The sequence below is a fragment of the Pelodiscus sinensis genome, chromosome 24 (genome assembly GCF_049634645.1).
Source record: "Pelodiscus sinensis isolate JC-2024 chromosome 24, ASM4963464v1, whole genome shotgun sequence".
Lineage (NCBI taxonomy): Eukaryota > Metazoa > Chordata > Testudines > Trionychidae > Pelodiscus > Pelodiscus sinensis.
Window position 1 is genome coordinate 3948359 of NC_134734.1, and position 25291 is coordinate 3973649.

Below are 25291 nucleotides of genomic sequence, written 5' to 3' on the forward strand. Positions count from 1 at the left end.
ACTAACTGCACATCCGAGTCTGGGATGGCCCCAGACCATCTGACCATGCATGGTCACAGTCACGACCATGCGCTTATGTCTCAACGGAAAATGGTGACATCGAAACCATCAAAACCAGACACCTCCTTGTCCCACATGGGCTATGTCCTGGCCCAAGCATAGTTCTTAGACTCATGTGCCATCCAAGGGCAGAGACTACTAATCCCACGGGGAATCTGTAATGGTCATGAATTTCCTGGTCGTTGGTCTTGCGTCCTCTCCAAGATCGGACTACTAACCCCATGGGGAATTTTTAAGGCCCATAAGCAGCCGGGTCCCACCGCCCATCTAAATCTTGTCCCAACGGAGTTGGTGTCTGTGTCCCATGGTTACTTGGAGCTCCCCACCCCAGGGCCTGTGGTCCCCCAGGATGCACCGCCCTTCTCAGGCTGCGCCTTGCCCGCCTCCCTGTCACCTAGCGTCATCTTCTGCCAGAAGGAGCTGCAGCGCTGCCCCACCGAGCGCCACACCCAGGCCGGGCTGTGGTCCTTGGTCGAGGAGAGAAAGTAGAAGATGAGCGGGTCCAAGAAGGCATTGCAGGCTCCGGGCAGCATCGCCACCTTGCGCCACCAGAGGTTCTCGCCACGGGCGTAGCCCACCACGTGGGAGACGTTGTAGGGGCCAAAGCAGAGCACAAAGATGGAGAGTGTGGCCACGGCCAGCCGCACCGCCCGGCGCTTCTTCTGCTGGTGGAGATGGGACTTCATGAGGACGTGGATGCAGCCGGCGTAGCAGAAGGCCGTGATCACCAAGGGCAGGAAAAACAAGGCCACGGAGAGCTCCAAGCGGACCGGAGCCAGCAGGGCCAGCTGCTCGGGGCTGAACTCCTGGTAGCAGGCAGAGCCGTTGCCCGTGAAGAGGGTGGCGTTGGCGCCCAGCGAATTCTCCAGGATGGCCAGCAGGGCACCATGGAAGCTCACCAGGCACCAGATGGCCACGCAGACCAGGCAGGAGTACAGGGGCTTCTTGCAGCGCCGGTAGTGGAGGGGGAAGGCGGCGCTCAGGTAGCGCCCAGCGCTGACGGCTGTCAGGAAGCAGGCGCTGGTGTACAGCGTGCCGAAGTGAACCATGCTGTAGAAAGGGCAGAGGAAGCTGGGCGGCGACCAGTCAGGCCAAATCACCTCCAGGATCTTCAGCGGCAGGAGGAGGATGAAGGCCAGGTCGGAGACGCAGAGGTTGATCATGTAGATGAGGTTGGGGGTGAGGCGGGCGCGGGCGCGGCGGTAGAAGATGAACAGCGCCAAGGCGTTGGCTGGCACGCCCAGCAGGATGGTGAGGGAGTAGACGGCCAGAGTCAGTGTGTCCAGCGGACCCATGGTGCCAGCTCAGCGGGGGATGCAGGATGGACACATCTCGACCGGGGCTGGAATGGGAAAGGGGGTGAGCCCCCTCTGCTGCGGCCCCTGGATCCATCTCCTATCCATGCCCCATGGACAGGACCCCTACATCCACTATAATCCTGTCCCGCAGCTGCGGCCCCTAGATCCACCCCCAACCCCTGCCCCCTGGCTGCATCCCCTAGATCCACCCCTACCCATGCCCCCTTCCCCCTGGCTGCATCTTCTAAATCCACCCCCACCCCTGCCCCCTGGCTGCATCCCCTAGATCCACCCCCAACCCTGCCCCCTGGCTGCATCCCGTACATCCACCCCAAACCCTGCCCCGCGGCCAAGGCCCCTACATCTACACCAAGCCTGCCCCACAGCTGTGTGCCCTCGATCCATCCCCATCCCAGCCCCACAGCAACGCCCCTAGATCCATCTCTAGTCCATGCCCCATGGCTGGATCCCCTGCGTCCACCATAACCCTGCCCCACGGTGACATTCCCTAGATCTATACTCAAACCTGCCCCCTGGCTGCATCCCCTAGATCCACCCCCAACCCTGCCCCCTGGCTGCGGACCCTAGATCCACCCCCAACCCACCCCCATCCCTGGCAGCACTGGCAGCCCCTCCTGGCTCAGCATCTCCCGCAGCCTGCCACACGCCCTCAGCTATGTTGCCCATGAAGCTGTTGAACAGAAGCATAGCCAGTGTGGGTCCCCCGCGCATGACGCCCGCCCAGCCTGGCCATGGGGAGCTGCAGTTGGGGGACAATCCTCCACCCAGCTGGGCCCCCGCCCTACACGAGCTCCATCCAGGCTGGAGGGCCCCCGCTTGTTAATGAGACGGGAGACTGTCAAAAGTCGTCGTAAATCCCCAGAGCAGGGGTCTCCAACCTTTTTAAGCACGAGATCACTTTCTGAATTGAAGTGCAATCCAGGATCCACCTCAAACCCAAACACCCTGCCCCTCGCTTCCTTCCCACCCCTTCTCCAAGGCCCCGCCCCTGCCCTCTCCATCCTCCCTCACTGTTATCAGGCTGGGGGCAGGGATCTGGGGTGCAGGAGGGGTTCAGGCCCGGGACTGGGGTTCAGAATGCAGGCGCCAGGTGGCTTCTGGGTGGGGGTGCAGTAGGGCTACGGCAGGTTCACTTCTACCCTGGCCCTGCACCACGCCCAAAAGCAGCCAGCGAACTCCCTCCATCCCTGCCCCCCTCAGCTCTGTGGAGGCGGGGTACAGAGTGGAGGGGGGGCACCCTGACATCAGCACCCCCTTCATCTTCTTCCCATGCCCTGCGCAGCAAGCAGGCGGCTCACGGGGGTGAGGGGCACCTCCAAGGCGGAGGGAAGGAGCCGCACAGCAGTGCTGAGGGGCAGCTGACACTTGACAGCCTCCCGGCCAAACCTGTCCGGATCAATTGTCAAAGGTTCCAAGATCTACAGCAAACCCCGATCGAGCGCCTGCTTGGTGACCGATGCCCTAGAGCCACCCGTCCCCGTTCCTGCCCCACGGCTGCATTCCCTGCCGTTGGCCACTTCCCCGCAGGTGTGTTCCCTTAATCCACCCCCCATCCCTGCCCCACGGCTGCGTCCCCTAGATCCGCCCCCATCCCTGCCCCACGGCTGCATTCCCTGCCGTTGGCCACTTCCCCACAGGTGTGTTCCCTTAATCCACCCCCCATCCCTGCCCCACGGCTGCGTCCCCTAGATCCGCCCCCATCCCTGCCCCACGGCTGCATCCCCTAGATCCACCCCCATCCCTGCCCCACAGCTGCAACCTCTAGATCCACCTCCATCCCTGCCCCACAGCTGCAACCTCTAGATCCACCCCCATCCCTGCCCCAAGACTGCATCCCCTAGATCCACCCCCATCCCTGCCCCACAGCTGCAACCTCTAGATCCACCTCCATCCCTGCCCCACAGCTGCAACCTCTAGATCCACCTCCATCCCTGCCCCAAGACTGCGTCCCCTAGATCCACCCCATCCCTGCCCCATGGATGGATTCCCTAGATTCACCCTCCATCCCTGCCCCACAGCCATGTTCTCTGCATCCACCCTGTCCCTGCCCCATAGCTGCATCCCCTAGATCCACTCCCATCCCAGCCCCACTGCCATGTTTCCTGAATCCACTCTGTCCCTTCCCCATGGCTGAGTCCCCTAGTTCCACCCCATCCCTGCCCCACAGATGCATCCCCTAGATTCACCCCCATCCCTGTCCAACAGATGCGTCCCCTAGATCCACACCCAACGCTGCCCCACAGATGCGTCCCCTAGATCCACCCCATCCCTGCCCCAAGACTGCGTCCCCTAGATCCACCCCATCCCTGCCCCATGGATGGATTCCCTAGATTCCCCCTCCATCCCTGCCCCACAGCCATGTTCTCTGCATCCACCCTGTCCCTGCCCCAGAGCTGTATCCCCTAGTTCCATCCCCCACATCTCTTTCCCATAGCTGCATCCCCTAGATCCACTCCCATCCCAGCCCCACTGCCATGTTTCCTGAATCCACTCTGTCCCTTCCCCATGGCTGAGTCCCTTAGTTCCACCCCATCCCTGCCCCACAGATGCATCCCCTAGATTCACCCCCATCCCTGTCCAACAGATGCGTCCCCTAGATCCACACCCAACGCTGCCCCACAGATGCGTCCCCTAGATCCACCCCATCCCTGCCCCACAGCTGCATCCCCTACGTCCTCCACCATCCCTGCCCCATCTCCACGTCCCCTTACTCTTACCTCTCTCTAGTCTCTGCTGCCCACACCTGCACTCCCACCTGGCCTGGCCCCGGGGACGTGACAAGCTGCTGTGCCCGTGGTCGCTGGGGGCGTGGATCTTTCTGCTCCCAGGTGGGATGAAATTGCCCAGAAAGAATTGCTCAGCCAGGGCAGCCTCATGTCCTGGCTACGCATCTGGGCCATAAAGCCATAAAAGACTATGGAGGTTCCGGGGGCTGCCCTGCCCCTCGGGCCCCTCTGCCTCACGCCCCATTCCCAGGGGAAATGATTGAAGGGGGCAGAACAGACACCAAGGTGGACGCAGAATGGGATCGTCCCCACGGAGACCCCAAAGTGGGACGCAGACAGAGCCCCCCACCCTGCCCCAGTACATGGGACTTACCCCATTCTGAGAGGTGATTTCCCCCACTTCCCAGGCAGCTGCTGCACACTGATCCCTGTATGAATGGCTCCCCAGCTGCTCCACCCCAGAGGTGGCTGCATCTCAGCTCTGGGCACGCCCTGCTCTCCCCACTCCCCAGGCAGTGTTATGTGTGGCTGTTCCCTGCACTGCCCCACCCCAGAGGTGGCTGTATTTCAGCTCTGGGCACGCCCTGCTCTCCCCACTCCCCAGGCAGTGTTATGTGTGGCTGTTCCCTGCACTGCCCCACCCCAGAGGTGGCTGTATCTCAGCTCTGGGCACGCCCTGCTCTCCCCACTCCCCAGGCAGTGTTATGTGTGGCTGTTCCCTGCACTGCCCCACCCCAGAGGTGGCTGTATCTCAGGTCTGGGCACGCCCTGCTCTCCCCACTCCCCAGGCAGTGTTATGTGTGGCTGTTCCCTGCACTGCCCCACCCCAGAGGTGGCTGTATCTCAGGTCTGGGCACGCCCTGCTCTCCCCACTCCCCAGGCAGTGTTATGTGTGGCTGTTCCCTGCACTGCCCCACCCCAGAGGTGGCTGTATCTCAGGTCTGGGCACGCCCTGCTCTCCCCACTCCCCAGGCAGTGTTATGTGTGGCTGTTCCCCGCACTGCCCCACCAGGGGTGGCTCCCTGGCTGCTCTGGCGCAGAGCTAGGTGTATTTCTTGGGGACTCTTAAAAGCAGCTGGCTCCTTGTTAATGAAGAGCCACGCAGTGAAACATTTGTGTGTGCTACAGGCATTTTCTGCCCCATTGCGAGCAGGGCAGCTTTGCCTACACAGAGCCGAGGCGAGAACCCAAGAGTCCTGGCTCCCAGCCCCTCTGCTGTCAGCCCATCAGCTGTCAGGGTATGTTCTTTGGAGGGCTGGTACAAAGCCTCATGGGCGAACTCCTCCCCACCCCATCCAATCCATTTTGCTCTATTTGTTCTGTGACTATGTGTTATTTCCGCTGGGAGAGATAACAGGGCTCTAAAGACACAGGAAGGCAGCGCCAGCTCCGGAGAGCAAATCATTCTCTCTGAGGCGATGCTACAGGAAACCCCCAGATGCTACAGAAAACCCTCATCTCTGCAAGGGGTGAGTCATCCCCATGCGGCGTTATGTGCAGCTGTTCCTCAGCTGCCCCTCCCCAGAGTTGGCTGCATCTCAGCACCAGGTGAGCCATCCTGCACACTGTTATATGCAATGCTTCTCCAAGGGCTTCACCCCAGTGCTGGCTGCATCTCGGAGTCCGTCAACGCATCCCAGTGCAAGTGTGGCTGGATGTCTGCTTCCCAAAGTGCTCTGCCCCTACAGCCAATAAGTCACACCCACACCAGACCAGGAAATCAGCAGGAAACTGAGGCTGAAGTTGGGAAAGACAGAGTAGAGGAGGACCCAGAAACCCTGACTCCCAGCCTCCCCTGCTCTAAACCCAGCAAGCTTGCACTGTGCTGGGGCATTGGGGCCATCCTCTAATGCCAGGGAAGAGCCCCCACCCCACTCCCTGCAGCCCAACGCCCCCGAGGGCCGCCCTGGGGCATTGGGCCCAGCCCTGACCAACCCACCCCACTCCCTGCAGCCCAACGCCCCCGAGGGCCGCCCTGGGGCATTGGGCCCAGCCCTGACCAACCCACCCCACTCCCTGCAGCACAGCGCCCCCTAGGGCCGCCGTGGGGCATTGGGCCCTGCCCTGACCAACCCACCCCACGCCCTGCAGCACAGCGCCCCCTAGGGCCGCCCTGGGGCATTGGACCCTGCCCTGACCAACCCACCCCACTCCCTGCAGCACAGCGCCCCCTAGGGCCGCCCTGGGTCATTGGGCCCTGCCCTGACCAACCCACCCCACTCCCTGCAGCACAGCGCCCCCTAGGGCCGCCCTGGGTCATTGGGCCCTGCCCTGACCAACCCACCCCACCCCACTCCCTGCAGCACAGCGCCCCCTAAGGCTGCCCTGGGACATTGGGCTCAGCCCTGAGCCCCAATTAAGACCCCCCCCACTCTGCCCCCTATAGCATAACGCCCCCTAGTGCTGCCCTGGGACACTGCAACCCCTCACAGAGGATGCACAGAATACTCAGCTAAATACCGGGCCTGGAAAATGCTCATAGATCAATTTATTTCTTTTCCTGCTGCTGCAACCGCGTCAGTTTCCTCTGAGCGGCTGGGGCCGAACGCTCCAGTGCTTTCGAGCTGAAAGCTGTTTACAGACTTGCTATTTGGCCGGGCCCTGCTGCAGTTAATAGCCTGTAAAGAACTTTTATTGCTGATTCTACTGCAGGAAGAGCTGCCAATTACATCCCTCCTTCCTCGTGCCAGGCGCATGCTAGCCCAGCGGCGGGGGGAAGCAGGGGAAGGCACTCGCTAGTCAGAAAGGAAAGCACCGAATGGCTACGAGGGGCTGCTTCCCGGCCTCCCCACCCCAGAGCTGGCTCCCAGTCCTGGGAGAGCCGTTCCAGTGCAGCGCTGCTTTGAGGCTACTACTCTTAAAAACAATGCAGCACGTCCCTGACCCCCACCCCTTTAGAGCCCCCCGCCCTCCCAGCATTGGGGCTGGAACCCAGGACTCCTGACTCCCGGGCCCCACACTCCACCTCACAGCAGGCTAGGAAAGCTGGCCCTTCAGAGATGGCTGTGGGGTCCCCTTCCTTAGAGGTCCCTTGTCACGGGGCGGGGAGGGGAGGAGTGGGACTTGGATAAAGCACACTCATCTTGTGTTAGAGTCACCCACAGCCTATGGGCCTGGGGGGGTCACTGTGCTGGGGGGCTGAACCTCAGGGGCAGCAGCGTCGCTGTGCTGGGGGGCTGAACCTCAGGGGCAGCAGCTGGTGATTAATGGGATATTTGGGGGGTACAAGGGAAAGCATCCCCTGCTGCAGAAAGTGTGTGTGTCTGTGTGTCTGTGTGTATCCCTGATGTCCCCTACTGGAGGAGCTGGGCCTTGTTCTGTGGTGGGGGCTGGGCCTTGCTCTGTGTGTGTGTGTGTGTGTGTGTGTGTGTGTGTGCAGGGAAGCTGACATGGGAGGGTGTGTGTGTGTGTGTGTGTGTGTGTGTGTGTGTGTGTGTGTGTGTGTGTGTGTGTGTGTGCAGGGAAGCTGACAGCATCGATGGGCCGGGGTGGGGTGGGGTCTTGGATGGGAGGGGCGGGGCTGGGAGCAGCCAGACCAGACTGCAGTCTCCCTGTCCCCTCTCCGCGCCCCCCCCCCCTCCCCCACAGCCCTCAGCACGGCCTGCAGTGCATCGCCCAGCGCTCCGGCGGCGCTTTGAAGGGTCCAGGGCTCTGGGTGCCATTGCTGCTGTAGCAGTGGGGAGGCGGCCGGGAGCCCTTGCCCTGCATTACCCTGCCTGTGTTTCTCTCTCGCTGCCTGACTCCGCTCACCCTGCCCCCACTCTGCTCCAGGTCCAGCACTAAGGCCACGGACACCCCTGCCCCCACCGCACCCAGCGTCCAGAGCTCAGTGGGGCCTGAGAGTCCAGAGTGGCTCCACGGCTGGGCTCCATGGCCAGGCATTGTGGGTCCATGGCTGGGCTCCGTGGGGCCACGGCTGGGCTCCGTGGCCAGGCATTGTGGGTCCATGGCTGGGCTCCGTGGCCAGGCATTGTGGGTCCATGGCTGGGCTCCGTGGGGCCACGGCTGGGCTCCGTGGCCAGGCATTGTGGGTCCATGGCTGGGCTCCGTGGCCAGGCATTGTGGGTCCATGGCTGGGCTCCATAGCCAGGCTCCATGGGTCCATGGCTGGGCTCCGTAGCCAGGCTCCGTGGGTCCATGGCTGGGCTCCATAGCCAGGCTCCAAGGGACCATGGTCGGGTTCTGTGGGTCTGTGGCCAGGTCCCTGGGTCCATGGCAGCGGGAAGCCGGCCCCGTCAAAGGAGGCTCAGTGCCGCAGGGCCGCGTACTGCACGCTTGCCTCCGACTCGGACTCAGACTCGGACTCCCAGCGGCCGGGCGGGACACGGGAGCGCGGGCCGGGCAGCACCAGGGTGCAGTAGTTCAGCTCCTCCTCCGGCTGGGTCCCCACGTTCTCATAGTCGCCCTTCGCTTCGCCCTGGGGAGGCAGGCAGGAGTCAGAGAGAGGCAGCTACAAGCAGGAGCCCCCAGCTGGGACCCTCTGCAGCTCCCAGCCCACCGCCCCCTGCTCTCCCAGCTCTGGGCTGCCCCCCCACTCCCTACCCACCGCCCCCTGCTCTCCCAGCTCTGGGCTGCCCCCCCACTCCCTACCCACCGCCCCCTGCTCTCCCAGCTCTGGGCTGCCCCCCCACTCCCTACCCACCGCCCCCTGCTCTCCCAGCTCTGGGCTGCCCCCCCACTCCCTACCCACCGCCCCCTGCTCTCCCAGCTCTGGGCTGCCCCCCCACTCCCTACCCACCGCCCCCTGCTCTCCCAGCTCTGGGCTGCCCCCCCACTCCCTACCCACCGCCCCCTGCTCTCCCAGCTCTGGGCTGCCCCCCCACTCCCTACCCACCGCCCCCTGCTCTCCCAGCTCTGGGCTGCCCCCCCACTCCCTACCCACCGCCCCCTGCTCTCCCTGGTCTGGCCTGCCCCCCCTCTCCCTACCCACCGCCCCCTGCTCTCCCAGCTCTGGGCTGCCCCCCCACTCCCTACCCACCGCCCCCTGCTCTCCCAGGTCTGGGCTGCCCCCCCTCTCCCTACCCACCGCCCCCTGCTCTCCCAGCTCTGGGCTGCCCCCCCCCCACTCCCTACCCACCACCCCCTGCTCTCCCAGCCCTGGGCTGCCCCCCCACTCCCTACCCACCGCCCCCTGCTCTCCCAGCTCTAGGCTGCCCCCCCACTCCCTACCCACCGCCCCCTGCTCTCCCAGCTCTGGGCTGCCCCCCCACTCCCTACCCACCGCCCCCTGCTCTCCCAGCTCTGGGCTGCCCCCCCACTCCCTACCCACCACCCCCTGCTCTCCCAGCCCAGGGCTGCCCCCCCACTCCCTACCCACCGCCCCCTGCTCTCCCAGCTCTGGGCTGCCCCCCCACTCCCTACCCACTGCCCCCTGCTCTCCCAGCTCTGGGCTGCCCCCCCACTCCCTACCCACTGCCCCCTGCTCTCCCAGCTCTGGGCTGCCCCCCCACTCCCTACCCACCGGCCCCTGCTCTCCCAGCCCAGGGCTGCCCCCCCCACTCCCTACCCACCGGCCCCTGCTCTCCCAGCCCAGGGCTGCCCCCCCCCCACCACCCCGTGCTCTACTGGCCCTGGGGTGACCCCCTCCCCCCACTCTCTATCCCCTGCTCTCCCAGCCCAGGGCTGCCCCCCACCACCACCCCGTGCTCTACTGGCCCTGGGGTGCCCCCCACTCTCTACCCCCTGCTCTCCCAGCACTGGACTGTCCCCCATTTCCGACCCACAACCGCCTGCCACCCAGCACCGCCGGGGGGGCTCAACTGTCACACGAAGGTGGAGCAGGCACATGGCAGAGCCCAGGTTGGGCTGGGTTCCAGCTGCCAGCGGAATAGCCTCCTATTTTTATCTTATCTCAACAAATGCTTTTATTTCGAGAGCAAAAATGTATTCGAAGTCACATGAGTGACCCAGAAAGGGGAACTAGAGGCAGAAAAACAACTGGCCCAGCCTGCTACGTGTGGGTGCGTTAGGCCTCGCGGGGTACAGCCCACCGCCCTCCAGCCCTGCCAGGGGCCCTGCCCCGTGACCCGCAGCCCCCAGCTAGCCCAGCCACTCCGGCACACGCGTCCCCGACAGGACCCCACTTCAAGGACCTGGAGGACGCAGGCTCTGGTGGGACGGGGCTCTTGGGGGACCCAAGGTAACGCCAGGCTGGTACCTTGGGCAGCGGTTTGGGTTTCTTCACCACACTGTAAATCGCAGCTTCGTCCGGGCTGGTCGGCTCCACTGCCTGCTTTGAGTTTCCTGGCCCCCTGGGAGGAGAACAGCAGCTTTTAATGGAAGCAGACAGGACTCGCGGGTCCCTCCCCAGCTCTGGGAGAAGCCAGGGCTGGCGGGTTCTTTCCCCTCTTTATACCTGGCAGAGGTGGCCTGCCCCTGGCGACGACTGGGTGGGAACTGGAGTGTTGCATAATTGATGGCCTCTGAGGAGGCTCCATTCAGGCACCCCACAGAGCTGACGGGCCGCTGGGGTTTCAGAGGTGCCCGTCTCCTAGGCTGAGAGAAAGACAAAACCTTGCACGGTGTGCCCAGGAATGGCTCTGCCAGCATGGAGACGCAGGCACGTCTGGGGAGTGCCCCTGGGGAACAGCCGCACCGAACGCCGCCTGGGGCCGGCTCACCCAGCGCTAAGGTGCAGCCACTTGTGGGGCAGGGTCGCAGGGGAGCAGCTGCATGACGCTACAGGCGTAGGGTGGGAAATGAAGAAAACTCCTCAGAGAGGGACTGGCAGAGGCAGGACAGAATCTCCCACCCTGGGGTACCACATGCTGGGTTTACTGTCCCAAAATACAGGGCCTGGCTCAGGAAATGTTACCCAGCTCAGGGCTAGAAATTCAGCTCTGATCTGCCTTGGGGCAATGCCCTGCAGCACAGCACCCCGAGCGCCCCACTAACTCAGCACAGCGCCCCCTAGCGCCACACTGGGGCAACGGCCTAACTCAGCACAGCGCCCCCTAGCTCCACGCTGGGGCATCGGCCCAGCTCAGCACAGCACCCCCTAGCTCCATGCTGGGGCATCGGCCCAGCTCAGCACAGCGCCCCCTAGCGCCACGCTGGGGCAACAGCCTAACTCAGCACAGTGCCCCCTAGCTCCACACTGGGGCATCGGCCCAGCTCAGCACAGCACCCCCTAGCTCCATGCTGGGGCATCAGCTCAGCACAGCACCCCATAGCGCCGCGCTGGGGCATCGGCCTAACTCAGCACAGTGCCCCCTAGCTCCACGCTGGGGCATCAGCTCAGCTCAGCACAGCGCCCCCTAGCTCCACGCTGGGGCATTGGCCCAGCTCAGCACAGCGCCCCCTAGCGCCGCACTGGGGCAACGGCCTAACTCAGCACAGCGCCCCCTAGCGCCACGCTGGGGCATCGGCTCAGCTCAGCACAGCGCCCCCTAGCGCCACGCTGGGGCAACGGCCTAACTCAGCACAGCGCCCCCTAGCGCCACGCTGGGGCATCAGCTCAGCTCAGCACAGCGCCCCCTAGCACCACACTGGGGCATCGGCTCAGCTCAGCACAGCACCCCCTAGCGCCGCACTGGGGCATCGGCCCAGCTCAGCACAGTGCCCCCTAGCTCCACGCTGGGGCATCATCTCAGCTCAGCACAGCGCCCCCTAGAGCCACGCTGGGGCATCGGCTCAGCTCAGCACAGCACCCCCTAACGCCGCACTGGGGCATCGGCCCAGCTCAGCACAGCGCCCCCTAGCGCCGCACTGGGGCATCGTCTCAGCTCAGCACAGCGCCCCCTTGCGCCTCACTGGGGCATCAGCTCAGCACAGCGCCCCCTGGTGTCGCACTGGGGCATCAGCCTAGCTCTGCCGGCCAGGGAACAGCCCCCGCCTCCTGCAGCACAGTGCCCCCTATCAAAAATGTCTCACTAAGAAGGATCTCCTGCTCCTCCTGCTCATAGGCTCCAGAACAAGCTCGGGGAGATGATGCTTCTTCCTGCAAAGACAGGAGTGGAGCAAGGTAAAGAGTCAGGACTCCTGGGTTCTACCCTGGCTTGGGGGAGGGGTGACAGTGGGGTCTAGTGGTTAGAGCAGGTGGGGCTGGGAGTCAGGACTCCTGGGTTCTAAACCATGCCCAGGAAAGGAGTGGAGTCTAATGGTTAGGGAAGCAGGATTGGGAGCCAGGACGCCTGCGTTCTACCCCTAGCTTTGAGAAGGTAGTGGTGTCCAGTGGTTAGAGGGGAGGCAGGACTCCTGGGTTCTATCCCCATGTCCAGGAGGGGCATGAGGGTCCCGTAGTTGGGGAGGGGGGAGCATTTTACGGCTACACTACTCTGTCCTAGAGCTCAGGCTGCCAGCTCCATGGGTGCTGGTCCCTAGTGCTCAGGGCTGGCCGTGGCGGGGGGTGAGGGAGCTTTCTGCTTACCACTGCTGAAGGGTGCAGAACAGCATGCCTAGTAGGAAGAGAAAGGCCAGGCCCACGCCGACCCCCAGAGCAGCTTTCTTAGCTATAGTCCTGGAGTTGTCTGCAAAACACAGCAAGGAAGGGGTGCACAGGAGTGGAGACTAGTGGTTAGAGCAGCTCAGGCTTGAGGGGAGCCAGCAGAAATGGGGGAGCCCTGGGCTGGGACAGCAGGTCTGTGGGGCAGGAGTGAGGGGAGCCAGCGGAGCTGGGGAGCCCAGGGCTGGGACAGCAGGTCTGTGGGGCAGGAATGAGGGGAGCCAGCAGAGCTGGGGGGCCAGGAGGATTCCAGCAGGGGCTGCAAGTCAGGAGTGAGGGGCCGCAGCACACGGGCCCCTTACAGCGGATGTAGAGCAGGACAGGCGGGGAGTCCCCGGAGGAGATCTGGTTGCTGGCTCGGCAGTGGTAGTGCCCAGATATCCCAACGTCCACGTTCTCGATGAGCAGCGTATCCTGCACCTCGCGCTCCTGCCATTGGCCGTCCCGGTACCAGTCATACTTCAGCACGGCCGGCTGGGCGTCGGCCCGGCACCGCAGCATCACTTCCATCCCCTCCACGATCTGCCCCCGCGGGGCCACTGACATCTGCACATCCCGCGGAGCATCTGGGGAGGGAGCCGGCACTAGTGGTTAGAGCCAGGGGCTGGGAGCCAGGACTCCTGGGTTCCTCCCCTAGCTTTGTCAGCAGAGTGGGAACTAGAGGTTAGATGTGGAAGCCAGGACTCCTAGGCTCCTTTCCCAGCTCTGGGAGGGGAGTGGGGCATAGTGGTTAGAGATGGGAGCCATTACTTCCTTCCCCAGGTCCAGGATGGGGGCCTGAGAGCTAAGACTCCTGGGTTCCTTTCCCAGCTCTGAGAAGGAAGTGGGATCTAGTGGTTGGAGTTGGGGGGGTTGGAGCCAGGACTCCTGGGTTCTCTCCCTGTCTCTGGGAAGGGTCCGGGGGTTGGTGACTTACACCAAACATCCAGCGGGAAGGGTCTGGCGACGGTGGAGCCCACGGCGTTCTGAGCTTCACAGTGGTAGTGGCCTGAATCGGCCGACTTCACGGCCGGCAGGCGCAGTGTGTCGGAGCCCTCGCCCTGCAGCACATTGTCCTTGTACCAGGTGTACTGCAGGGCGTGGGGATTGGCTCTGGTCACCGAGCACTTCAGGGTCACCGTGTCACCCTCCTTGATGGACCCCAGCGGCTCCCGCACCACATTGACTCCCTTGGGCGCATCTGCAGAGAGACAACCACCCTGTGTCTGCCAGCCCATTGGCCCCAGCTTGGATCCAGCCCCACTGACACCCAGGGGGCGATAGGTACAGTGACCCAGCTGGGATCTGGGACCCATTGACCAGAAAACTGGGGGTTCACCCCAAAAGATTCGTCTCATGAAGAAGAATAGTAATTTCTGCCAAGAAGGTTGATTGTTTGGGGGGAGATTCCACATGTGATATGGGAGGAGGGGAATCCTTATGATTTTGTACAAATTTTGGCTGTGAGAATGAGATGAAGTGCTCACTTCTTTGTGGTTATTTACTGAAAATAGGCAGAAAGGAATAAAAGAGGGAGTGAAATTGGGGGGAACACTTCTTTTTCATTTTTAGACATTTCAAATAATTTTTACCCTATTTTTTCAGGGGAGTTCAAAAGCTCACTTTTCTCCACTGGGAAAGTATGAGAAAGGGTTTGTTATGAGTTAGTAAAATACACCCTACACTTGAAAAACTTTTCTGATACTTTTCCAGTGAAGAATAATGTGAATTAAGCCCTACAAAGCAAGAAAACTATATTTTTTGAAGTAAAAGGCTTAATTGTGGATATAAAAAACACTTTTAAAAACTTCAGCACATACTTTTTCAATGCAATAAAATGGGAAGGGGAAAAGCCAGAAAAACAAATGAAAAATGATTTGTTGTTTTTGTAAAGGCTAAGTAATATGTCTAATCTTTTTTCTCAGGTTCCCAGTGGGTAATCAAGCAGTGACTTCCCCCGGGGAAAATGTGAAAAATGTTTCTTGAAACAATGAAAACAAAATCGATAACAGAATCAAAGCCCCATTTCTGTTGTTTTCACCCCCACGTTTCTGCTAGAAAAATCAAAGCAGGAAAATAAATGTTGAAAAGTCACTTTTCTCACTAGGCAAATTTTAAAAACACACGAAGTTCCTAACTGTCAGGGTAGTTAAACACTGGAATAAATTGCCCAGGGAGGTTGTGGAATCCCCATTTCTGGAGATATTTAAGAGCAGGTTAGATAAATGTCTATCAGGGATGGTCTAGACAGTATTTGGTCCTGCCATGAGGGCAGGGGACTGGACTTGATAACCTCTTGAGGTCCCTTCCAATCCTAGTATTCTCTGATTTTATGAAGGCCAAACAATGGGCGATCAAACCATTTTTTTCTAAGGGGAAAAAACTGAATTTTGGGGCTTTTTAATGGAATAACAATGTTGAACTGGAAGAACCATTTTTTTCCACAACATTTTGCAGCAGAAAATCCCACGAGGACGTTGAGAAGCCGGGAGGAGGGTACTTACACTGCACATCCACTGAGACAGGGGAGGACTGTATAGAGCCGACTGCGTTCTCAGCTGTGCAGCTGTAGTTACCCGACTGCTCCTCGCTGGCAACGAAGGGGAGGATGCCCTCCTGGGTCTCTCTATACTGTCTGACATCCTGGTACCACCTGTACTTGATGACTGGGGGGTTACTGCTGCCCACGGAGCAGTTGAGCGTCACTGCGCTGCCTTCCAGGATGCGATGGGGGGTTTCGAGGGTGATTCGGACCCACTTGGGGGAATCTGGAAAGAAGCGAAGTCGGGATGTGTCGGGGTGTTTGGGGAGGGGGGTGTTAAGGGCAGGACATTGAAAGAAGGGAGCTGCCCTAAGCAGAGCCGAGGCCTTTCCGAGTCTGCAGAGAGGCTGTTGCTAAGAGAGGAAGGAGCTGCCCCAAGTGTGACTGACCTAGCAACACTGCCTGAGTCTGCAGAGAGCCTGAGACCATTGCTTCCAGAGAGGGAGCCATGCCAAAGGGGCGTTAACTCTCATCCCAGCTGCCCTGGGGCCTTTTGTCCCAGCAGGGGGCTCTATGTATCCCAAACATGGACACCTGGGATATACATCAGGATCCCACCGCTCACACCAATACTTCTCCAGATGGAGAATGTAGCTCCTAGAGGGAGGCTACAGCTCCTGCACCTCTGGGAGACAGGGGGGGCTCTGCCATGCCAAGTTTGGGTGCATATCCTGGATTGCGTCAGGGCCCAATACCACTCCCAGCTGCAGCGCAGCCTGCTGGTGCCCTGGTTACTCACACAGCACGTCAATCTTAATGGCCTGTGATTTCGATGTTCCAACTTCATTCTCAGGCTCGCAGTGGTAGGATCCAGACTGGTTGGAAAGGATTTTGTCAAAGTGCAGATACTGCTGGGTTTGAAACTCAATGCGCTGTTTGTTCCAGTGCCACGTGTAGCGATTGGCAGGTGGGACAGCCCTACTGACGCAGCTGAATGTAACCGTGGTCCCTTCCAGAATCGGTGAGCTTGGCAGCAGTTCCACATGAGCGTCCTTGGGTGCATCTGGGGAATAAACAGAACACACAGGCCTGATTTAAATGGACTCTTCCATGGGCTACCTTAAGTGAATTGACCAAGGTCGCCCTGAGAGTTCAGTGGCAGAGAGTGCACTGAACTCCATTCCCCTGTGAACATCTCACACATGGGCAAATCCTTTTTCCTGAGCAGGGCTACTCAACATGCGGCCTGCGGCCTGTTTGTTTGCGGCCCATGGTGCAGTTTGGGTTTACGCGGGCTCAACACGCCGCCCGCGGGTGGGATCCTTTGAACGTGGCTTCCACTGGGAACATGCTCCACAACGGTGAGGTGTCTCCCCAGCAGGGTGAGCATAGACACAAGTGGACAGGCTGGCTGGGACAGACAGGTACAGGGTGTCGGCATTTCTAGCCCCCGGAGAGGAGGTGCCGGGAGCGCTGGGGCGTTGTGAGAAGTGCAGGCTGCTTAGCCTTGTGGGCAGAGCCCCAGAGGTGCTGACTGGCTCCCACTGGCCACATTTGGGTCCGGGGCCACAGCTTAAGGCTGAATCTTTGTATTCGTGCCCGTCAGTGAGTAAGAAAGCTTCGGGGAGGGGGGGCTGAGTTAGTCTGTAACAGGAGAAACTTAAAAAAACAACAAATGGTCTGGTAGCACTTTAAAGATGAACAAAACTTGTCGATGGGATCATGAGCTTGCGTGGGTACAGCCCACTTCTTCAGATGACCCGAGTGTTGGACGTCCAGATCCAAAAGAAATGAGAAGCGTGAGCTGGGAGTCCAGCAGCCCCGCATCGCAGCGGCCAGGACTGGCCACGGACAGGGGATGCTCCCCTGGACACAACCAGCCCGGGCCACTGCGAACAGGGGCTGCTTGGTATCAACAGCAGACGTGGGGCCCAGCTCCCCACTGGGACCCCCACGGCCAGGGGCTGCTGCTAGAGCAGCCTCTGCCTTGGAGACCTTCAGCCCACCACAGGCAGAGGCTGCTTTGCAGCAGCACCTCCTGTCCCCCAGCACCAGCTCCTGCTCCCCCCTTGCTGCCTCTCCTACAGGCCCACAGGGGATGATCTGCTTGTGCCGGGCCGGCCCATAATATTTTGGCACCTGAGGCGGGGAGCTCAAATGATGCCCCCTCAACTGGGCCAAAACTTTGAAAGGTCTCTTGTGCCCTCCTTCCTCCAGCACCGCACCGCACCATCTCTGTGCACCAGCAGCAGACACAACTTTCTACACTCTGGGTCTTAGTGGCAGCCCCCGCCCCAGGTCCGGCACCTGAGGCGGCCGCCTCCGTTTGCCTGGTGGTAGGGCCGGCCCTGCGTTTGTGGCAACACTTCCAAAAGCCGGGCGGGGCGGACGTGCTTTGGGCTCTGTGGGGTTTTTAGAACAATCGGGAACATTTCACCCCAAAAGCGAACGTTCCCCTTGCGTCACACGCTGTTTTCTGCATACGCCGGGCACCGAGTGTAACGCGCCAGATTCATCCGGTGCCAGACGCTCCGGCTGTCCCGAGGTGGAGGGCTGAAATCCTTTCCAACCCTTTCAAGCAGCCGGGTTTTTCTGCTTCAAATGGGGTCAGTTCTTTTTGCCGGGTGCGATGGCTGACACGTCCCACAGGGCGCAATCAAATCCATTGTTCCAGCATTTAGGGTTGGTTTTCCTTCCCCGCTCCCCTCTCTCCCTGCTGGGGGGTTGAATCCTGCTCAGAGGGCGTAACCGGAAGGGAACAGGTCAGAACCAGCCACGTGTGGGAGATGAGACCCCTGCCCTCTGCTGCCTGGAACCAGAACTATCTTGTCGCGAGTCAGAGACCTTGTACTGCGAGAGCTAAGGAAGATTCCCCTTTAACTGCCTTAAGTTCCTGTCTTTTCCCAGGACACAAGCCCCGGTTATTTCACCACCTCTGCTGGCCACATCATAAGTGTCCGGGCAGCCCGGTAACACTCCTTGCCTCCCTCCCTGCCCTCTGTATGGGTGTCTGGTCTCAGGCAGTTCCACAGCCCCTGGCCTCCCGTCTGGCCCAGCCTCCACACTCACACTGGACTTGTATCCGCACCGCTGGGGATGGGACCGTGCGTATTTCATTGGCAGCCTCACAGATATAGGATCCCGAATGCTCGTCTGCCTCGGCATAAAACCACCAGCTCTGCTCCTGCTCCTGGTGCAGCTGCAGTCCGTCCTTCTTCCAGTTGTACGCAGAGACCGCAGGGTTGCTGCCATTGGTCTCACATTTCAGGGTGACTCTGTCTCCCTCTTTGATTGTCTGTCTGGGGGTCACTGTCAACTGGACGTTCCTCGGGGCATCTGCAGCAAACCAAACCGGGGGTGAACAGCTGGGATCTGGACAATGGGGTGGGGCTGGGCCATGCGGTTTTTTTCCCCTCTAGGAGGCGCTGGCTCCCATCCACCCCAGGCCAGGGGACTGGCTGGCTCAGATCAGGGGGGAATGGGCCATGGAACCTTTCCCCTCGGCGGGGGGGACACTGGCTCTGCCCCTGGTGCCCATCTCTGCCCAATGGGAGGGCCCCACTCTTCCTTCACAATGCTTCCAGTGCTTGCCCTGTTGGCCACTCCGCTTCCCCTCACCTGGCCCCACCCACCCCCTGGCATCCCCCAGAGGCTGCAGCCTGTGCTGCACTTTACAGGTCAGCACCGGAGCAGCTGGTGGGGCTGGGGCTGTCAGACCCAGGGACTCCTGGTTCAAGTCCCCCTCACTCACATTTCACATGTAGCACCCGGCTGCTCTCGGAGCTCAGTGTCCCTGTCGGGGTGCTGAGCTGGCAGGTTACATTTTTCCCATGGTCCTCCCAGGTGGGCGTGAAAGTCAGTGTGTTCATCGTCATTCCGTTTTCAACAGACGATGTCGTGAAGATCTCTGGGGTGTGAGGCGACAATCCCCCCCAGCTCAGGGTTATGTTGTAGTCGGGGCAGTAATAGGCTACAGAGCAAACCACATTGGCCGAGGTCGACTCCCTGAGCTCACTGAGTGCTTTGATCTCAGGAGACGGAGGGGAATCTGTGTCACGGGCAAAGGGGAAAGTTAGTAAGGAGAAAACATTATCGTTAGGTACAGTCCCTGGGCCAGCAGAGAGCAGGGCCCCGTCGTCCAGGTGCTACCCAGACAGTCCCTGCCCCAAAGAGACTGCAGTGCAAATACACAAGGGATTATTCTGCCTATTTTCATTTGGGGAAACTGAGGCACAAAGCAAAGAAATGACTTCCCTGGGACACATGAGAGAAAAGGAAAATGTGAAATAACAAAACGCAACGCCCAGCATCCCTCCTTGTGCTGCACTCAGGGCAAAGGGAACAAAAGGCAAGTGGAGAAATGGAATTCAGAATTTGGGGGTAAAACCTTACAGAACAAACATGAAAATAACACACAGCAGAAACGACTTTGAAGATTTCCACCCAACCCTCTTCTCTGTTTTGCTAGAGGTGCAGCTGAGCAGCACGGAGGATAACAACCTACTGCTGCCAGTAGACAAAAGCCCTTCTCCTTTAGCTCACCTGGCAGAGGTCAGTGCTGTGTGCAGGTAGATCAGGAGTTCTAATCCTGCCAAAGGAGATTGGTTACCGAATTCACTGGATGGGACGGGGGTTGGGAAAATCGGAGCAGCCGGACAGGTTGTCATCACAGGTGCACTGAGCTGTGTCCTCGGGAGTGGCAGGTACCCAAACAGGGTCTAGTGTTTGGGGAGCAGGTGGGCTGGGAGCCAGGACTCCTGGGTTCTGCCCCCAGCTCTGGAAGGGGAGTGGGGTCTAATGGTTAGAGCAGGGATAGGCTCTGAGACTGCCGTCTGATCCCACAAGGAAGCTCAGAACTCTCTCTTACCCAGCACATTCACAGGGATCTCAGTCATCCACTTCTCTGAGGTGACCAGTCTCAGGCCATAGGTGCCATTCTCGCTGGGCCGCAGGTCAGACAGCTGCAGGCTGCAAGTTTCCTTCGGGTGCCCCAGGAACTTCACACGCCCTTGGAAGGCCTGGCTGACAGGGGTGCCGGGCTTGAAGACCACCGTGCCATCGTACTCTTTGCTGGAACTGTTGTACTTTGGATTCAGGTACCAGGTCAGGGACTTGAGGGAGCGTCCGTAGGAGAAGAAGCAGCTACGATAGCTGCAGGGGATGGACAGGCAGGCCCCTGTCCAAGCAATCAGAGATTTGGGGACGTAGACGGGTGGGATACAGTCACACAGGAAGCCTAGAAGTAGCAGAATGACAAAGCTGGAAAGGAGGAGCAGGCTGGCTGGGCGCCTCTGGTTCCAAACTGCAACTCAGGAGACTGGTGGGGGAGGGCTCTGTGCCTCAGTTTCCCCACCTGTGCATTGGAAAGAACCCAGGTGTCCTGGCTCCCAGCCTGCCTGCTCTAACTACTAGGCCCCACTCCCCTCCAACAGCTGGCATAGAACCCACCTGGGAGTCCTGGCTCCCAACCGCTCCCCAATCACATTGAGTGTGATGCCCAAGGAGCTGCTGTCTCTGAGCGTGTGAGCCCCTGGCCGGGTCTCCCCTCCCTTCTCCCCTGCCCCAGGGCTCTGTGGGTCCAAAGCAGCCAGACTGCCAGGGCGACGGGGCCTTACCTGGAAGGAAGAGCAGCCAGACGAGATGCCTCATGGTGACCCTGGGCAGCCACGGCATCGTGGGAACAGAGGAAACAGCTCAGGGCTGATGGGTTCCTGCGATGGCCCAGAGCGACAAACACCTCATGAAGTGGGGAGAGACCAGCTAGAGGGGAACCGGCTACCTTCTCTAACCACTAGGCCCCACTCCCCTCCCAGGGCTGGAGATAGAACCCAGGTATCCTGCTGGTCCCCCCCCCCCCCCCCCCCCGCACTCTAACTCACCCAGGGAAATAGCTGCCGGTTGGGTTTGTGCACGTGGTGGCGATGCAATGGGGTATCACATTTACATAGGGAAGGCAGCTCAACATGGGGACAGCTACACACCCTGCTGGGCAGGGGTCTGGGTGCAGGGCCGCAGACCAGTTAGGCCTTTGTTCAGTTAGGGCAGTGGTCCCCAGTGCGGTGCCCGTGGGCGCCATGGCTCCTGCCGGGGCATTTCTGTGCACCCGCCGAGTGACCAGGGCCGGCCCGAGCCATTCTTGCACCCCGGGCCCTGGGCGCGTGGTGCATGATCGGCCTCACCCCCGGGCATGTGGCGCATGCGGAGCCCCACCCCCGGGCATCCAGCAGCCCCGAAAGGTTGGGGACCACTGAGTTAGGGGCTGAAGGCTGAGATCCCTGACTCGGGTCCTATTCCTGGCTGCGGGTGGGGAGTGGGGTCCAGCGGTTAGAGCATCAGAAGCCAGCTAGGGGGAGGGAGAGCTCAGTGGTTCGAGCCTTGCCCTGCTAAACCCAGGGTTGTGAGCTCAGTCCTTGACGGGGCTGCTTAGGGAACTGAGGCAAATCTGTCAGGGATGGTGTTTGGCTCTGCTATGAGGGCAGCGGACTGGACTGAATTGGCTCCATGACCTCTCAAGATCCCTTACAGCTCTATGAGATGTGAGGGTCTCTGAGTCACCCATTGTGCCTCAGTTTCTCAGTTCTTCACCAAGGCGCCTGCTGTCAGGCCACAGGCATCACTGCAGGCCGGGCCTGGCACAGCCCAGAGGCAAAGGCCTTGGCCACTCCCCCTGGGGAACTCAGGGGTGAAGAGCCTGGGAACGTCCCTTCCCTGCTGAGCAGCCCTGGACCCAGAGCAGCTGTTTCCCCCCCGTCAAGGGCGGCTGGCTGGCCGGGCGTTGGCCAGGGTATTTTTGTAGCACAAACGCTGCCACTTCCTCTGGGCTCTGAGCCAGCCGAGATGAGGGGCTGGCAGAGGGTGTGAGAACGGGCACAGTCTGCCCCTGCCCTGCCCCAAAGCAACCCCTAGAGCCCTCACTCTCACTATACCCCCTGGCAGCACTGCCCACCTACTGCCCTCTGTAGTGCAGCACAGCGCCCCCTAGAGTCTGTCCCCTGCAGCACAGCACCCCCTAGTGCCCCTGCCTTGCTCCCTGCACTACAGTGCCCCCTGGCACCTCATTGCGGCTCAGACCCCCTAGTCCTGGCACCAAGCCCCCTACAGCACAGCAGCCCCTAATGCCCCCACCTATAAGGCCGTCCCAGAGGAATTCAATGGATTCTTTGCATCATTCCTCACAACTGAAGGCGAGAGGGAGAGTCTCAAACCTGAGACATTCTTTGTAGGTGGCAAATCTGAGGAACTGCCCAAGCGGAGGTGACATTAGACTGAGGTGCCCTTAGAGGGGGTTTTAGAATCAATTGATAAACTGAACAGTAACAAGGCAGAACTGTGGTTTGTAACCTAGCCTGTAAATCAGCTTCTGCACCTGATGAGTGGAGGGCAGCTAATGTGACACCAATTATTAAAAAGGGCTCCCGAGGTGATCCTGGCAATTACAGGCCAGTGAGATCAGAATTGTCAGACTCATAGATGAACATTATGTGTTGGGGAAAGTCAGCATGTTTCTGTAAAGGGAAATCCTGCCTCACAAATGTAGAATTCTTTGAGGGGGTCAACAAAGAGGTGGACAAGGGGGATCCAGTGGCTATAGTATACGTAGATTTCCAGAAAGCCTTTGACAAGGTCCCTCACCAAAGGCTCTTCAGCAAAGTAAGTGGTCATGAGATAAGAGGGAAGGCCTCACATGATCTGATAACCGGTTAAAAGACAGGAACCAAAGGGTGCAGCGACAGCAAGAAAAGCAAAGAGAATGGTAAGAATCATTACAAAAGGGAAAGAGAATAAGACAGAAAATATCTTATTGCCTCTGTATAGACAGAGAATTCCGTATTGCCTCTGTAAATCCAGGAATACTGCCTACAGATCTGGTCGCCTCATCTCAAAAAAGGTATCTTGGCAATGGGAAAAGTTCAGAACAGAGCAACAAACATTATTGGGGGGGGAGATGAATAAGACTGGGACTTTTCAGCTTAGAAAAGAGGAAATGGGGGAGATGTGATGGAGAACTGTACAATTATGACCAGTGTGCAGAAAGTGAATAAAGAGGAGTTATTTACTCCTTCCCATAACACAAGAACCAGGGCCACCACATGCACTGAACAGTCAGCAGGTTTAAAACAAGAAAAAGGAAGCATTTTTTCACACAACATACAGTCAACTTGTGGAACTCCTCGCCAGAGGATGTGGTGAAGGCCAGGACCATAACAGGGTTCAAAAAAGAGCTACGTACATTCATGGGGAATAGGTTCCTCAACAGCAATTGGCCAGGATGGGCAGGGAGAGTGTCCCTAGCCTGTCAGAAGCTGGGAATGGGAGACAGGGGAGGGATCACATCAGGATTCCCTGTTCTGTTCACCCCCTCTGGGGCACCTGGCATTGGCCACTGTGGGCAGACAGGACACGGGGCTGGATGGACCATTGGTCTGACCCAGCCTGGCCCTCTCTGTCCCACTAAGCACTGGAGGGCCGGCCGGCATCCAGTCCCTGACCCCTCACCTCTAGCCACTAGACCCCATGGCCCTGCCAAAGTACAGAGCCCCTGCTCCTCCCTTCCCCAGCTCCGCCCAGCCCCGCCTCTTCCCGCCCCTGCTCTGCCTCCTGGTACCCTCCTCAGAGCCCCCTCCCTGAGCTACACGCCCTGGGGGGTGACATTGAGGGGGCTGGTGTGAGAGGGCAGCCGGGGTCCCCCCATCATCTGCACTCACCATGGCATCGGGAAGCAGGGGGCCCCGGCCCAGCCCGCTGCGTTCCCTGAGCCCTGTGTTACTCGGGGAAGGGCATCAGGCTGGGGCCGGACAGGGCTCTTTGCTGCCCGACGCCACGGTGACGCACGGGGGCCTGGCTGGGAGAGCGCAGAGCGGCCTGGGCTGCTGGGCACGCTGCCCATGGCGCCTGCTGCCATGGTGATTGCAGGGCCCAGCCTCTGCTACTGCCCATGCCAGGCCTCCCTGGTAATGCCCCCGGCTGCTCTGGGCCCTGCAGGAGGCTAACAGCGCGGGGGGCTGTACCGCCCATAGGATGGTTGGGACGGCAGCCAACAGGCCAGGCCAACCTCCTGAACCATCCTACGGCTCCGGATACAACCCAGGAGTCCTGGCGCCCTGCCTCTTGCTCTAACCACTAGCCCCCACTCCTGTTAGCAGGAGAAGCTGCAATTACCTTACAGCATGTCCTGCTGCGGCAGCTCCCGGGGCCCGTCTGGCTGGGAGGGAGCTGAGGTACCAGTCCTGTGAAAGGGGAAGTGGCGGGGGGAGGAGTTGAGATTTCTGTGTGTCCCTTGGGGCACGCTGGGGGGCTGGGCACCAGGGCACTTCCAAGGGAGGCTCCAGACTTCCCCCTGCAGGTGTTGGGGCTGGTTAGCAGCCTCCGAGCCCTTTTGCTTTCCTCTCCCTGGCTGTGCAGGGGCGGGCACAGTCCGGGCACGGGTGGGAGATAGGCAGGGAGCAGGGGGGTGGGGGCCACCCCAGCAGGCAGGGCTCCCTGATGTCCCAGCGCAGGCCAGGGGACCCTCGTCCTCTTCGAGCTGGGCTCACATGGGGCAGACGTGGGCCCAGGCTGAGTGCAGGTCTGGACTGAGCCAGCATGGACAATTGGGCACCTTCCTGTTCCGCTCCCTGCCCCATGAACCACAGCGCCCCCTACTGCTGGGCTGCAGAGCCCCCACCCCACCCCCTGCAGCACAGTGCCCCCTAGTGCCACACTTAGGCACTGGGGCCAGCCCTGCTGGTCAGGGAAGAGTTCCTTCACGTGTCAGGAGAAAGCCCCAAACTGACCCCTCTAACAAAGCAACCACTGGGGCCAGCCCTGTCTGCGAGAGGCAAAACCCCTCACTCTGCCCCCCTCTATAAGCAGCCTCGGCAGAATTCAGTCTTTCTGTCTTTATCATTTCGATAGCCAAGATCAATGTTTATTTTCACGTATTTTTTCTCGATTCTTATCCCTGAAAATTTTCACATTTGCACAAAATTGTGGGGTTAAAACTGGGTTTTTTTGTGCTGTGTATCGATTTCCCTGGGGGGGAGAGAGATGAGCAGGGTCGGCCAATAATTTCCTCCTGAGAGCAGAGACAGGGATCCAAACAGTGAATGGTTTGTAACCCTTAAACAAATGCCGCTGTGGAACATATGCAAAGTCCGTATCCTGACTCAAACACCGCGACGTTCTCAAGCATCCGTCTTCTTATTTCGCCTGGGTAAATGCCAGTTATCCTCAAGGGACAATTTTTCCATCCCGGTGTGTGTGGACGTTGAAATCGATGTTTACCAGAAAAAACGCCGCTTGT

General features: G+C 60.0%; 2 protein-coding genes across 6 annotated transcripts; both read right to left on the reverse strand.

Annotated features, from left to right (window-relative positions):
- LOC102451457 (free fatty acid receptor 1-like) lies at window positions 1-1486 on the reverse strand. The gene has a single exon (XM_075908011.1). The coding sequence runs from the start codon at window positions 1353-1355 to the stop codon at window positions 369-371; it is 987 nt and encodes a 328-aa protein (XP_075764126.1). The 5' UTR covers window positions 1356-1486; the 3' UTR covers window positions 1-368.
- Window positions 1487-7509: 6023 nt separating this feature from the next.
- On the reverse strand, window positions 7510-24248 carry LOC102451215 (B-cell receptor CD22). Of its 5 annotated transcripts, none has more exons than XM_075907212.1 (14): window positions 24169-24243; window positions 20625-20720; window positions 19877-20245; window positions 18761-19057; window positions 18079-18345; window positions 15809-16072; window positions 15032-15295; window positions 13465-13728; window positions 12851-13114; window positions 12474-12573; window positions 11978-12044; window positions 10461-10600; window positions 10263-10356; window positions 7510-8522 (listed from the first exon to the last, which is right to left on the reverse strand). In XM_075907212.1, the coding sequence occupies exons 2-14, from the start codon at window positions 20680-20682 to the stop codon at window positions 8352-8354; spliced, it is 2619 nt and encodes an 872-aa protein (XP_075763327.1). In that variant the 5' UTR covers window positions 20683-20720; window positions 24169-24243; the 3' UTR covers window positions 7510-8351. The 5 variants fall into 5 exon arrangements, with proteins under 5 accessions (XP_075763327.1, XP_075763329.1, XP_075763328.1 ...); XM_075907214.1 differs by having other exon boundaries at window positions 20625-20746; window positions 24169-24185; XM_075907213.1 differs by lacking the exon at window positions 24169-24243 and having other exon boundaries at window positions 20625-20847.
- Between the last annotated feature and the right edge of the window lie 1043 nt (window positions 24249-25291).